We start from the raw sequence: 16095 nt of genomic DNA on the forward strand, positions 1-16095 counted from the left end.
CTCTGGGCTGAGGCTTTTAAACTAAAATCTAATGTTATCTTACAAAGATAGAGCCAAAAGTGTCTTTATAGAGTTCCAAAGCTTCTGTTTATATCTTAAATTCAGAATAATTCTTTCAACATTTTTTCTTGATAAATTTTTGTTAGTAGTATGTCACAACACACTGAGAAACCTACACATATTTGAAGTTAAAAAAATTATGGTCAGTTTATCTGGAGAAGACTCTTATTGTGGATTCTAATTCAGAAAGTATAGTACATATGATCTCTTGGGCTAAAGTTCACCTCTAAAATATATTTTTTAAAGCAGGGAGAGAGAATAATCTATTATTGAAGTTTAAAAGCCTTAGAATAGCACCATTCAAGCAAAAGCTTTTTCATCAAATAAACAATGTGCTATTTATAAACAGCTAATCCACTTGGAGTCTCTAAAGCATAACTTTCCTTAACAGTAGAGTTGGCAAGCATACCTAAAAATTAAATCACATTACCTTACAAATGTTTGTAGTAATGAAAACACATACCATCCAGATCTTAGTTTCTAAATATACCACGCTCCATTCAAAGGAACGAGAGTTCCTCTGTAAAATTTCTGATTTCAGGGTTGGGGAGGAAAAGTACGAGATAAAACCAGAACAAGATAAAACCAGCAAAGAATGATTAGGATACAGGGGCCAGCTTGAAGGAACCCATACTGGGCAAATCTGGGATGATATTAAAGGATTATAATTTACTGAATAAAACTGGAATGCATAAATCAAGAAGGAAGGGAAGGGAAGGGGAGGGGAGATCAACTGACTAAATGCTCCAATCAAAAGAGAAAGAGTAGCAGATTGGATAAAGAAAAACAAAACAAAAACCTATAGTATGCTGCCCACAAGAGATTCACTTCAGGGTGAAAGACACACACAGACTGAAAATGAACAGATGGAAAAGATATCTCACGCAAATGGAAACAAGAAAGTGGGGGTAGCAATACTTCTATTGGACAAAATAGACTTTAAAACAAAAGCCATAAAGAAAAAGAAGGACATTATATAATGATAAAGGGATCAATACAAGAAAAGGATATTATACTCATTAATATACATGCATTCAATATAGGAGCACCAAAATATTTCACACATCTTTTTTGACCACAATGGTATGAAACTAGAAATTAATCACAGAGAGAAAAACAGGAAAAGAACAAACTCATGGAAACTAAATAATATACTACCAAAAAAACCCCCAATGACTCAACAATAAAATCCAAGAAACCAGAAAATACCTTGAGACAAATGACAATGAAAACCAACCTTAGAAACCTACGGGATGTAACAAAAGCAGTTCTAAGAGGGAAGTTCATAAGCAATACAGGCCTTCTTCATGAAACAAACAAAAATCTTAAATAAACCTAAACTACCACCTAAAAGAAAAAAAGTTAGAAAAATAAACAGAGTAAGAAATGAAATTGAAGTAACAACAAAAACCACAGCAATTTTTTAAAAAAATCATGAAAATACAATGAATAGCTATATGGCAAAAAATTGGAAAACAAAGAAGAAATGGACAAGTTTCTAGAAACATATAGCCTACCAAAATTGAGTCAAGAAGAAATGTATTATTTGAACAGACTTATCCTTAGAAGTGAGACATTATGTAATTTAAAAACTCCCTGTAAATAAGAGTCTGGGCCTGGACTGTTCCACTGTAGAATTCCACCAAACATACAAAGAATTTACGTACTTACACCAATCCTTCTCATACTATCCAAACTCATTCTATAAAGCTACCATCATCTGGATACCAAAATCAGACAATGACATTACAAAAAAAAAGAAAATGACAGGTCAATATTTTTGATTAATATAAATGCAAAAATCCTCAATAAAATACTATCAAACTGAATTCAACTATATAAAAAGGATCATACACTATGGCCAAGTTGGATTTATTCCAGGATCATAAGGATGGTTCAACACACACAAATCAATCAATGTGATACATCACCATTTACAAAAGGAAAGACAGAAACCACACAAGCATATCAATAGATGCAGAAAAAGCATTTGACAAAATTAGCATCTATTCATGTTAAAAACTCTCACCAAAGTGGGTAAAGAAGGAACCTATCTCAACATAATTAAAGCCATTTACAACAAACCCACAGCCAAGTAATACTCAATGGTAAAAAGCTGAAAGAATTCAGGACAAGGAGGCCCACTCTCACCATTTCTATTCAACATAGTATTGGAAGTTAAGGTGTCAGCAATCAGGCAAGAAAAAGAAATGAAAGATATCCAAAGAGGAAGGAAAAAACTATCAGTATTTGCAGATGACATGATATTCTATATAGAGAACCCTCAAGTCTCCACACAAAAAACTATTAGAATACATGAATTCAGCAAGGTAGCAGGATACAAGATTAATATACCGAATCTGTTGCATTTCTTTACATTAACAAAGAAATATCAGAAAGTAAGAAAAAAAAAATCCTGTTTAAAATTTTGTGAAAAAATCCTCAAACCTTGGAGTTCCCATCATGGTGCAGCAGAAACAAATCCAACCAGGAACCACGAGGTTGCAGGTTCAGTCCGTGGCCTTGCTCAGTGGGTTAAGGATCCAGCACTACTGTGAGCCATGGTATAGGTTGTAGACACAAGTTAGATCTGGTGTTGCTGTGGCTCTGGAGTGGGCTGGCGGCAACAGCTCCGATTAGACCCCTAGCCTGGGAACCTCCATATGTAACGGGTATGGCCCTAAAAAGACAAAAGACAAAAAAACAAAAACAAACAAACAAAAAACTTCGAACCTAGGAATAAAACTTAACCAAGCTGAAAGACTTATATGTGAAAACTATAAAACACTGATAAAGGAAATTGAAGATGATTCAAAGGAATGGTGATATCTTATGCTTTTGGATTGGAAAACTTAATACTGTTAAGATGGCCATACTACTCAAAGCAATCTAAAGATTTAATGCAACCTACAGATTTAATGCAATCCCTATCAAAATACATTTTTCACAGAACTAGAATAAATAATCCTAAAATTTATATGAAAACACAAGACCCAGAATCACCAAAGCAATTGGAAAAAAAGAACAAGCTGGAGGCCTAACCCTTCCAGACTTTAGACTATACTACAGAGCTACAATAATCAAAACAGCCTGGTATAGGCACAAAAACAGACAGATCAATGGCACGGAATACTAAGCCCAGAAATAAACCCACACACCTATGGCCAATTAATCTACAGCAAAGGAAGCAAGAATATACAGTGGTGAAAAGATGGTCTCTTTAGCAAGTGACATGGGAAAGCTGGACAGTTACATGTAAATCAATTAAATTAGAAAACTCTCTTAAATCACATACAAAAATAAACTCAAAATGGTTTAAAGACCTAAATATAATACATGACATCATAAAACTTTTAGAAGAGAACACAGGCAAAATATTCTCAGACATAAGTCATAGCAATATTTTCTTAGATAGGTCTCTCAAGACAAAGGAAATAAAAGCAAAATTAAACAAATGGGACCTAATCAAATATAAAAGCTTTTGAATAGCAAAGGAAACCATCAACAAAATGAAAGGACATAAAATGGGAGAAAATATTTGCAAATGATGCAACCAACAAGGGCTTAATTTTCAAAATATATAAACAGCTCTACAACTCAATAACAACAAATGGAGTTCCTGTCGTGGTGCAGTGGTTAACGAATCTGACTAGGAACCATGAGGTTGCGGGTTCCGTCCCTGCCCTTGCTCAGTGGGTTAACGATCCGGCGTTGCCGTGAGCTGTGGTGTAGGTTGCAGACGCGGCTCAGATCCTGCGTTGCTGTGGCCCTGGCGTAGGCTGGCGGCCACAGCTCCGATTAGACCCCTAGCCTGGGAACCTCCATATCCCGCAGGAGCGGCCCGAGAAATAGCAAAAAAAAAAAGACAAAAAAAAATAACAACAAACAACCCAACTGGAAAATGAGCAGAAGACCTAAATAGATATTTCTACAAAGAAGACATACATATGGCCAACAGCCACATGAAAAGATGCTCAACATCACTAATTATTGGAGAAATGCAAATCAAAACCACAATGAGGTACCACCTCAAACTGGTCAGAATGGCCATCATAAAGGCTACAAATAATAAATGCTGGAGAGGGTGTGAGGAAAAGGGAACCCTTGTACACTTCTGGTGGGAATGTAAATTGGTATAGCCACTATGCAAAACAGTATGGAGGTTCCTCAGAAAACTAAATATACAACTACCAAATGATCCATAAATCCCACTCCTGAGCATATATCCAGACAAAACCGTAACTCAAAACGATATATGCACCCCTATGTTCATAGCAGAACTATTCACAATAGCCAAGACATGGAAACAACCTAAATGTCCATCAATAGATGAGTGGATAAAGATGTGGTACATATATACAACGGAATACAACTCAGCCATAAAAAAGAACAAAACAATACCATTCTCAGCAACACGGATGTAATGAGAGACTCATACTAAGCAAAGTCAGTCAGAAAGAGAAAGACAGATACCATATGATATCGCTTACATGATAAGTAGAATCTAAAATAAGACACAAATGAACCTATCTACAAAACAGAAAAAGACTCATGGACAAGGAGAAGAAACTTTCGGTTGCCAAGTGGGAGAAGGTTAGTGAAGGGATGGGTAGGAGTTTAGAGTGAGGCAATGTAAGCTATTATACATGGCAGAGAGAAGATAAACTGTATAGCACAGAGAACCATATTCAGTGGCCTGTGATAAATCATAATGCAGAAGAATTAAAAAAAAAGTGTCTCTATATATGTCTGAATCACTTTGCTGTACAGCAAAAATTAACACAACATTGTAATTCAACTATTCTTCAATTTAAAAAATTTTTTAAATAAATTTTAAAGCCACTTGAAAGTGAAAAAAGAAAAAGGGGTTTCCATCATGGCTCAGCAGAAACGAATCTGACTAGTATCCATGAGGATGCAGGTTTAATCCCTGGCATCGATCAGTGGGTTAAGGATCCAGTGTTGCTGTGAGCTTCGGTGTAGGTCACAGATGTTGCTTGGATCTGGTGTTGCTATGGCTATGGCTGTGGCATAGGCCAGTGGCTAGAGCTCCAAGTCAACCCCTAGTCTGAGAACCTCCATATGCTGTGGGTGAGGCCCTAAAAAGACAAAAAAAGAAAAGAAGAAGAAACCCCACAATGAGGGGGTTGGGGGATGAAAGGGAAAAAGGGGGACCTATGTGAGGTAATGAATGCTAATTAGTTTGATTGTGGTGATCATTTCACAATGTATATTTACATGAAAGCACACTGTACACCTTAAATATACGCAATCTTTGTCAATAAACTATACAGTTAAAAACTGGTTACGATGATAAATTTTCAGTTACGTGTTTTTTTTAACCTCAAAAAAAAAAAAGCATTAACATTTTTTTTTTGACCTATTTGATGCAAAAGTAGCTAAACCAGAACTATAAATGTAAAATGGTGTAGGTACTTCAGAAAATGGTTAGGCTGCTTCCTAAAATGTTAAACACAGATTTACCACACAACAATTTTACTCCTAGGTATCTACCCAAGATAAATAAAAACATATGCCCAGGCATATGCTGGGAGTTGTAGGTAGGAATGGGAGTGACTGGAGATGGGTATGAGGTGTCTTTTTGGAGTGATGGAAATGCTGTAAATTAGATAGTAGTGATAGTTGCACAACTCTGTAAACTTCATAAAAATCAAGCAGAAATAGAAAGAAAGGGATCTACCTGCAAAGAATTACAGGAACCATACACTTACACCTTTCAGCTTTTTTTCCCACTCAGCAGTCTCCAGCCTCTCACAAATCTCACCTTTTCTAACCGCTCTGGACTTGGCATTGGCAACCTCTGTCGCTTAGCCTCCTGTTCTAGAGTTAGGAGCATGTTTCTTTCTTTCAGTAGAACATACCTATATAAAAAAAAACACAAAGCTTGTAATGCTATTCTGTGGTTGTATTAATAAAGTTGTGATTTTTGATCAAAATTAATGGTCTGTACTCAAGTTCTTTAGAAATCTCAACCATACAGAATGCATGACAAAGAATAATTCTTTAAACAGAGCTGTATCTAATTCTATTCATTTGTTCAATAAATTTCCCAGGTGTCATGTACTGTATTAAATACCAAAAGAGTTACAAAAAACATAAAACACAGTCCCTACATATCAGGATAAAAATAACACTTATTCAGTTCCTGTTACATGCAAGGAAACGTGCCATGACATTATATACATTTATTTCATTGAATTCTCACAACAATTCTCTTTGCCACTTTCTAAATGAAGTAACTAAGGCTGAGAAAAATAAGGTATTTGAAGGCACATGGATAATTCAAGATTCAATTCCTAACTTTCCTGTGGGTAAAACCCATTCTTTTTTTTTTTTGTTCAAATATACATCAGCTGGTGAAATAAAAATTTCCATACAATGGGATATTTTTCAGCAAAAAATAGAACTATTGATAGATGCTGTAACATGGATGAACCTTGAGAACATGTATATGTATCTCAAAAACAAAGTGAGTGAGAAAATTGAAACAAATGTATAGACATAAAGTGGATCTAGGACTAAAACTAGTGTTATACTTAAAGGTTCACATACTTGCTATTGATTGGCTATGGCCTTTATCATGTTGAGGTAGGTTCCCACTGTGCCCACTTTCTGAAGGGTTTTTATCAGAAATGGGTGTTGGATTTTGTCAAAGGCTTTTTCCTCGTCTATTGAGAGGATCATATGGTTTTGATTCTTCAGTTTGTTAATGTGGTGTATCACACTGATGGATTTCCGGATATTGAAGAACCCTTGCATCCCTGGGATAAATCCCACTTGATCATGATGTACAATCCTTTTAATGTATTGTTGGATGCGGTTTGCTAGTATTTTGTTGAGGATTTTTGCATCGATGTTCATCAGTGATATTGGCCTGTAGTTTTCTTTTTTGGTGGAGTCTTTGTCTGGTTTTGGTACCAGGGTGAGGGTGGCCTCATAGAATGAGTTTGGGAGTATCCCTTCTTCTGCAATTTTTTGAAATAGTTACAGAAGGAGAGGTGTTAGCTCTTCGCTAAATGTTTGATAGAATTCGCCTGTGAAGCCATCTGGTCCTAGACTTTTGCTTGTCAGAAGTTTTTTAATCACAGTTTCAATTTCAGTTCTTGTGATGGGTCCATTCATCTTTTCTACTTCATCTTGGTTTAGTCTTGGAAGATTGTACTTTTCTAAGAATTTGTCCATTTCTTCTAGGTTTTCCATTTTATTGGTGTATAGTTGCATATAGTAGTCTCTTATGATCCTTTGTATTTCTGTGATGTCTGTTGTTACTTCTCCTTTTTCATTTCTAATTTTATTGATTTGAGTCCTCTCTCTTTTTTGCTTGATAAGTCTGGCTAGGGGTTTATCAATTTTGTTGATCTTTTCAAAGAACCAGCTTTTCGTTTCATTGATCTTTTCTGTGGTTTTCTTTGTTTCTATTTCATTGATTTTTGCTCTGATCTTTTTTTTTTGTTTTTGTCTTTTGTTGTTGCTGTTGCTATTTCTTGGGCCGCTCCTGCAGCATATGGAGGTTCCCAGGCTAGGGGTCGAATAGGAGCTGTAGCCGCCGGCCTACGCCAGAGCCACAGCAACGCGGGATCCGAGCCGCGTCTGCAACCTACACCACAGCTCACGGCAATGCCGGATCTTTAACCCACTGAGCAAGGGCAGGGACCGAACCCGCAACCTCATGGTTCCTAGTCGGATTCATTAACCACTGCGCCACGACGGGAACTCCAGATTTTTGCTCTGATCTTTATGATTTCTTTCCTTCTACTAACTTTAGGTCTTGTCTGTTCTTCTCTCTCGAGCTGCTTTAGATGTAAAGTTAGCTTGTTTATTTGGGCTTTTTCTTGTTTCCTGAGGTGGGCTTGTATTGCTACGAACTTTCCTCTAAAACCCATTCTATTTTTAGTCCACTGTGCTCCCTCCAAAACTGTAATGTGGTGAATGTACTAAGTGATATAGACAAGAACCAGGAGAATTAAGTGTGAGAGATGAGACATTTCTTCTAGCTAAGATGATCAAGAAAAGTTTCGTAGAGATGCAATTTATTAGGATAGAAAAGAAACCAAAGCAAACACAATCAAATCACTGAAATAAAAACACTAAGTGGCAAACCTCAAGTGGGAAGGTTATGTGAATATGTCTGATTAAGAATTAGAGCTGGAAAAAAGGAAAGGAAATAAATATGAAAATGGCACTGAAAATGAAACAAAGCTCCTGGAGTATTTTTGGAGATGGAAGAAGATAACTTGGGGAGAAAGGAGTGGAGGAAGATAAATTATTTGGTTTTAGCCAGGGTGAATTTTGAAACTGCCTTAGCTATTCCTTTAGGATTATTACCCATAATCCACAGTAATAGGGCTTTTAACACAACTAATTTTTCTATAGAGAATCTGTGCTGTTTTAATTTTCTTAATTTTTTTTTTTTTTTTGCTTTTTAGGGCCTCACCTGCAGCATATGGAGGTTCTCAGGCTAGGTATACAATCGAAGCTGTAACTGCGGGCCTACACCACAGCCACAGCCAACACTGGATCTGAGCCGCGTCTGCGATCTATACCACAGCTCACGGCAACACCGGATCCTGAACCCATTGAGCGAGGCCAGGGATTGAACCCGCAACCTCATGGTTCCTAGTCAGATTCGTTTCCGCTGAGCCACAAAGGGAACTCCAAATCTGTGCTGTTTTACACATAACACTTCTGACAACAAATGAGAGATTCTTCCCTCCTGACACCAAATAATGTGTTTTGTTTTGGTTTGTTTCCAATACAATTTTTCTAACTCTCTGACCCTAACCACCTGGAGTTAGTGCCAGATTCCACAGATTTAAGGGTTTAGTCCTATAAGACTGCTCCCCACTTTAGAGGCCATCAGCATCTCCCAGGCCTCCCATATATCTGACTGACCAACTATAAATCAGGGGTGCCAACAACCCTCTCCTTGGGTTAGATAAGTGAATAGAATCGCTCACAGAATTCAGGAAGCACTTTACTCCTTATCACTGGTTTATCATAAAGAATACAACTCAGGAACAGCTAGATGAAAGAGATGCAAAGGACTAGGTATGAGGAGGGGGTGCAGAGCTTCCATGCCTTCTAAAGGCACACCACCCTTCCAGAAACTCCATGCATTCACCAACTTGGAAGCTCTCCAAATTTGGTTGTTTAAGGTTTATCATGGAGGTCTCATTATGCAGGCATGACTGATTTAAATCACTGGCCACAGGTGACTGAATTCAACCTCCAGTCCTTCTCCCTCCCCAGAGGGGTAGGTAGTGGTGAGGCTGAACACTCCACCGTCTAATCACTTCTGGTCTTCTAGGTGATCAGCCTTTATCCTGAAACTGTGCACCAACACCCCCCTTCCAAGAGTTGCCTAATTAGAACAAAAGACACTCCTATCACTCAGGCAATTCCAAGGGATTTAGGAGCTGTGTATTAAGCAATCAGAGACAAAGACAAAATATGTATTTCTTACTGTATCACATGAATAAGTCTGTAATGTTAGTGGTTTTATAACCATTTTACAATTCTTTAATCTGTTATGAAAGATAAACAACCCTTTAAATCAGGGTCTAAAACTCTAAATGCCTACTACAGTGCCTAGACAATTAACAATTATAAGTGAAGTGGGCTTGGTGAAAGAACAAGATGGGTAAGAAGTGGTGCACACTGCTCCATTTAGACTAGCCAACTGTTACCATGTAGGAATGCAGGTGTTATCTTATCACAGGTCCGATTATTCAAGAGGAGCCAGAAATGCTTATTTATGTGTGAAATTACCAAATTTTAAAAAAAACAGTACAGTTCAAACAAACATATCTTTAAGCTAAATACAGTCAATTAATGCAGGGGGTGGGGGTCAAAATGTACAAATTCCCCAGTTACAAAAGGAGAAAGTCAGGGGGATATAATGTACACCATGGTGATTAAAGTTAGTAAGACTGTAATGCATACTCGAAAGTTCCTCAGAGAATGGATCTTGAAAATTCTCATCACAAGGCAAAAATTTTTTTGTAATTATGTATGGTGATGAATACTAACTGGATTTACTGTGATCATTTTGCAATATATATGCAAATTGAGCCATTATTTTGTCACTATGTTGTATACTTGAAACTAATATAATTATGTCAATTATACCTCAATTTATATACATAGTCAATTAAAGTAACACCCTGTCTTAAATCCTCTCAACCCTCTCTAATTCATCAGGAGAAGCTGTCAAAAAACCCAGTTATATCTTTTAATTAAGGGTACCTTCCAACACACTTCCCCAAAGCAATAAGCTAAAGCTTCCAGATCATGAAAAGAGTAATAAAAAGGAAGAAGGCCTAAATGTGACTAACTCATCCTCATTCTGTTTTTATTAGTTTCCTGAAATTATTAGCTATAAAGGCGGTAGTATGACTGGTAGCAGTTACAGTAAAATTTCTAAACTCCCAACTTTTTGAGAATTCTGATAAACCTATCTTAATATACTTTAACCTGTCACATATATAAAAATTTTAATGATCTTATATATCATCCACAGTACTATAAATCATTTAATTTCTTACACTAGGTATATATGTTTTATACCTTATTATTATATTATAACTGCTTCAAACACTTAGATGTTAATATGCTCAGTATACTTACCAAAGTTTATGCAAATCTTCATTACTTTTGTTCCTTAATTGCTGACAGGTCCATGAAGCTCCTTTTAAATTAAAATGATAAATTCATAACATGAAATTACTTTCTAGCTACTTGCCCTCTAGCAAATTAACCTCTCTAAATCTGCTTCCTTATCTATAAAAAATATATAATAGCTTTATTGTAATATATAATTAGGATTAAATTGTGATTAAATTAGTTAACATATGAAAATATTAGTAAAGTGACTGGCAACAACATTCAAAGAATATTAGTATAGAATGTATTTTCACAATCTAATGTCAAAATATTTAATATCATAAGTTAATTTTCGATTTTCTCTAAATAAAAAAAAAAATGAAACCTAAAACAAGCCCAAACCTCACTTTAGTTAATAATTTCAACCTATTACTCTTCTAAAACTTTTGCCAATCTGCCAAGGAAGAGTTAACTCTCTATTATATTGTCCTCCTAATTTTCTCTAATAGATATTTCCAAAGGGAATAAAAAAGGAAACACCTACATAATTCCCAAACTGGGTAAGTAAAACCAAAATGATAGAGGGTTCAATACATTTAATATTGATTAAGTCAAATATCTCACCAGATTTCACTTTTTCTTCCCCCCAGTTCTTTGGGTCATCAAAAAATTCTTCCAGACCTCTCCTTGAGAATGTGGTATGAAATATCCTAAATTGGTGAAAAGATGTGACATTTGGTGTATTCTTAGGCAATAGACTAGGAGAAAACCTGCAACTGAACATATATAAACAAGTGATTAAAATTTTACAACATTTGGATTTTATAGGCAATAAACAGAATCACTTCATCTACAATGTCAAAAAATCAACTTAGGTTTCTGCATAAGAGACAATAAGCCCAAAAAATTCTTTAGAAAAAACAATTTTTTTGGCTGCATCCACAGCACGCAGAAGTTCCCATGCCAGGGATCAAACTCTTGCCACAGAGGTAACCAGAAACACAGTGACAATGTTGGATTCTTAACCCACTAAGCCACCAAAGAACTCTTAGAAATTATTTTTTTGGCAGAGCCTCCTTGCCTGCCTGCTTGCATCTCTCACAAGTGTCCTATCTTGATAAATCTATTTCTTGCCTATCACTTTGTCTCTCACTGAATTCCTTCTATGAAGAGGAATGAAGAACCTGAACCCCGGTGAGTCCAGATACCGGAAGTAAGCCCCCCAACAAATGGAAGATGTTACTGAAGCATTCTTTATTCTGGAAAGAAGACCACCAGACCACTGAACACAAGCTTTGAAAACAATGCAAACTGGCCTTTACCCTGATTCTTATCTGCAGCCTTAATTTTCACTCTCAAAATTACAAAGCCACTTCCTAATCTCTCCTAAGGGGGACACAGTCTTTAAAGCATTACAAATAAAGCTGGCAAAGCAATAAAGCTATTTTTTCTCCTTAGCCAAAAATAAAAAAGGAAATTGTTTTTTTAACATTCCATTATATATCTGCTATCCCGTAATTGGAGAGCTTAATATATTCAAATAATTTCAAGGTAATATATTGACACAATTTCTATTTTAAGGTAACATTTTTAGGTCTTTCATATGCCACCAGTGGGTATATAAGCAGATTAAAAACAACCTAAAGGTTAATTTTGTAACAAGTATCAGAGGTCCCAATGCTTCCTCCTTTAACCCAGTAATTCCACATCTAGAAATTTCAATTAAATATATTATAGTGGGAATTAATAAATTAAAATGTCTATTGAGGTGACTATTTTGCAATGTATAAAAACACTGAATCACTATACTGTGCACCTGAAACTAATATAATATTGTAAATCAATTATACTTTCTAAAAAAGTCTATTAAAGGATTATATATGATATCAAAAAGCTGATAATAATGTAATATTCAGCTAGGGAATAGCTTAAAAAATTAACTGTATCAAGCATCCATATGATCTATTACACAGTAATCTGAAAGTCATGTTTATAAAGAATATTTAGTGACCTGGGCAAATAATTTAAAACACAATAATGACGTGTATTACAAAGTTTTGTATTCCTACCAAAAAAAATTTAACCAGAATCTAATCATGAGAAAACAATCAGACAAATCCAAAAGAAGGGATATTCTAAAAAGGTTAACCTTATAATTAAAAATGTCAACATCATCAAAGAGAAAAAAAAAGAACCATTTTGGATTAAAGACAACTAAAAAGACATGACAAGAGTTCCCATTGTGGCTCAGCGGAAACAACTCTGACTAGGAACCATGGGATTCCAGGTTCCATCCCTGGCCTCGCTCAGTGGGTTAAGGATCCAGCATTGCCATGAGCTGTTGCGTAGGTCACAGATGCGGCTCGGATATGGTGATGCTGGGGCTGTGGTGTAGGCCGGCAGCAACAGATCCAATTCGACCCCTAGCTTGAGAACCTCCATATACCGCAGGTGCGGCCCTAAAAAGACAAAAGACAAAAGACAAAAAAAAAAGAAAGAAAAAGACATGACAATTAATGCAATAAATCATCACTTATTGGATCCTGAATATTAAAATTAAGAAAGAAAAAAAAAATCTCCCGTGTGATCATTGTAGTACTGTGGTTTTTAAAGACACTGTTCTTGGGAGTATCCTGTGGTCTAGTGGTTAGGACTCTTCCCTTTTCACCTGCTGTGGCCTGGGTTCAATCCCTGATCAGGGAGAAAACAGTTTTCTTGTTGTTAGGAGATATTAGTGTCGTGATGTTTGCAATTCCGGCATGCCCCAAACAATTCAGAAAAAAAAAGCCATGGATATAAAAAGTATTAAAAAGAAGTGACAGAATGTTGCGGGTTGCTTAATATAGGTGAAGAGTATATGGTTATCCATTCTACTCTTACAACTTTTCTGTTGGGTTAAAATTTTTTTAAATAAAAAGTTGGGAGAACACTGGTAGAACACAAAAATGCAGATATGTAAATATACTACTGATTTTATTTTTAAATTACCTGTATGTGTACATATGCAAAGTTATAAAGAATAGAACGAAATCTGTTTATCTCTGAATGGTAGAATTATAGCTGACTTTTTCTTTCTTCTTCAAAATACTTTACCCTATTTTCCAAAGTGTCTGCAAATGAATAGATATTCACTTAACAGTAATGATAAAAATCTAAAATTACTTAAGGAAAAAGGATGAGATAGAAGAGATAACTGATTCAAGTTACCATCTTGATCAAATTACAACCCCTGAACTTCTGCAAAATTAAAAAAAAAAAAGGCACTGCATATCTCTGAGATTAAAGTAAGCAGTAACACTGTAGGTAATACATGCTCAATAATTGTGGTAGATTTAAAAGCACATACATTATGCGCAGTACTAGGACATCAACTTATGGGTGAAGTGGCCCAATGATATTTATTACAGTGACCTCATGAATCTCAGTGGCATTCTGGTTAACTCGACACTTATGGGAGAAATATTTTATATACTTATTGGCTGTGGCTTTAACGTGACTAACAGTAACCCTACCATATGCATCAACGACCTCATCACAGGATACAAGAAGAAACACAGTGCAGGACTGAGGCCCTTAAGAGCTGATTATCTCATTGCTTGAACTGTGACTGTGCTGGAGAAACTGATCGACACACTTCAGGAGGAGGGGTGCAATGGCGTTCTCCCTCTGTATTATAAATATTGGGTACACAATGCTCAGCAATTCCACCTGGGAGGCGCCGAGGGACCAAAGGTGTGGATAATTGGCCTCGATGATTCTGGGTTCCTTCTGGTTCACCAGGAGAACGGCGAAGCGGTCACTGTGCATCCTGATGGCAACTCCTTCGACATGCTGAGAAACCTCACTGTGCCCAAGCGGCCTTAGTACCCAAGGAAGAGGCTGGGCCCCATACCGCTCTGATGAGTCAGGCCCGATACGAGTGCACTGCAGATGCCTTCCAGCTGGATTTCTGCCCCTGTCCTTGCCTATGGATTGCGAAACTAACTCTGAGCTGTAGGCGAAGTTTTTCTCCCTCCGGTTAACCTATGACTTCTTTAATTTTATTCTCCCGTCATCTTATTTGGTGTTTGAAGATGTTTGGGTGAAGATTTAGTTCAGGTGAAAGCCCTGCCACAGGTGTGAAACTGTTCTTCCCTCCTGGAATTGGGTGTATGCTAATTCACCAAAAAAAAAAAAAAAAAGTTTTTACATGAAAACAGCAATGGAATAAATGTTTTCCCTGTAGTGGAGAGCTTTACCCCTAGACCATTAAAAACAAATTTGGGCCCAGGCTGTTGGTGAGTTAGAGTCATGGTAACAGTTTACAAGTGAGGTGTTTTCCTACAGAACATATGTTGGCACTTGGTCATCATTTTGGTTTTTTGTTAATGAAGAAAAAGAGAGGGTAGATGTCCAAGAGTGACTCTCAGCCTGGTGGGTTTGTGGCCCAGTCATGATGTCTAAATGGCTATAGAAGCACATCTAGCTGGTATGATTGCAATGACCTTTAACTTTACTTTGCAATTATTTTGACATCAATTAATGAGCTCTCCTTTCATGAGTTTACATTTATTGCATATTCTGAAGTGATGGGATCAAGTTGAAGATCCTTAAAACATTGATTAGGCAATTGCTGGGCTGTAAGGGAAGATGATTTGGCTCTAACAGCTGGAGATGAAGTCTTACTCTCATACCACACTCAAAGGAGGATCTGGAGCTTTTAAGCCTGTTTCAGGCTTGCTTTGAAATGTGGAGCATTCATGCAGGACTGTGCAGTACACAGAATATAGAAATACATAGCCTTTCTGGAGTTCCTGTCGTGGTTCAGTGGTTAACGAATCCGACTAGGAACCATGAGGTTGTGAGTTCGATCCCTGGCCTTACTCAGTGGGTTAAGGATCCGGCACTGCCATGAGCTGTGGTGTAGGTCGCAGATGCATCTTGGATCCGCGTTGCTGTGCTTTGGCGTAGGCCGGTGGCTACAGCTCCGATTCAACCCCTAGCCTGGGAACCTCCATATGCTGCAGGACCGGCCCAAGAAATGGCAAAAAGACAAAACAAAACAACCCAAAAGAACCAACAAAAAAAGAAATACATGGCCTTTCATTTGAAAGTCATATTTTTTGCCGCCTTTTTCTTATATTGCCAAAAAGAAAATGTTATTGATACTGAATAGCGGTACCCTCACTTAAGGGGGGTGTGTGTGTGTGTAGCTTTAAAAGATGTTCCAAACCTGATGCCCTAAGAGTCTCCATGGAAGATCAAAAGAAATGGAGCCTTTTGATATACATTTGCTATTTCCAGATGTATTCCATGCTTTTTCCATGTAACTCCTCTCTCTCTTGAACTTGAGAATTATACGCATTACTTTTCAGCCTGAAAAGGCCATTTTGGGGTCTGTTTTTCTCTCTTCCTGCCAATCCCAACTGAAAT

The 16095-nt window shown here is 36.8% G+C and overlaps 1 protein-coding gene across 2 annotated transcripts in view; it reads right to left on the minus strand.

The window, feature by feature from the left end:
* MRPL47 (mitochondrial ribosomal protein L47) overlaps positions 1-16095 on the minus strand; it is a 29997-nt gene that overhangs the window by 11268 nt on the left and 2634 nt on the right. For both annotated transcript variants that reach the window (XM_047786974.1, XM_047786983.1), the window contains exons 2-4: positions 11308-11459; positions 10708-10768; positions 5846-5942 (exon numbers count right to left, since the gene is read on the minus strand). In XM_047786974.1, coding sequence (XP_047642930.1) covers positions 5846-5942; positions 10708-10768; positions 11308-11459 — 310 coding nt within the window. The remainder of the gene's footprint in view (positions 1-5845; positions 5943-10707; positions 10769-11307; positions 11460-16095) is intronic.

Source organism: Phacochoerus africanus, chromosome 1, assembly GCF_016906955.1.
Source record: "Phacochoerus africanus isolate WHEZ1 chromosome 1, ROS_Pafr_v1, whole genome shotgun sequence".
NCBI classification, from domain to species: domain Eukaryota; kingdom Metazoa; phylum Chordata; class Mammalia; order Artiodactyla; family Suidae; genus Phacochoerus; species Phacochoerus africanus.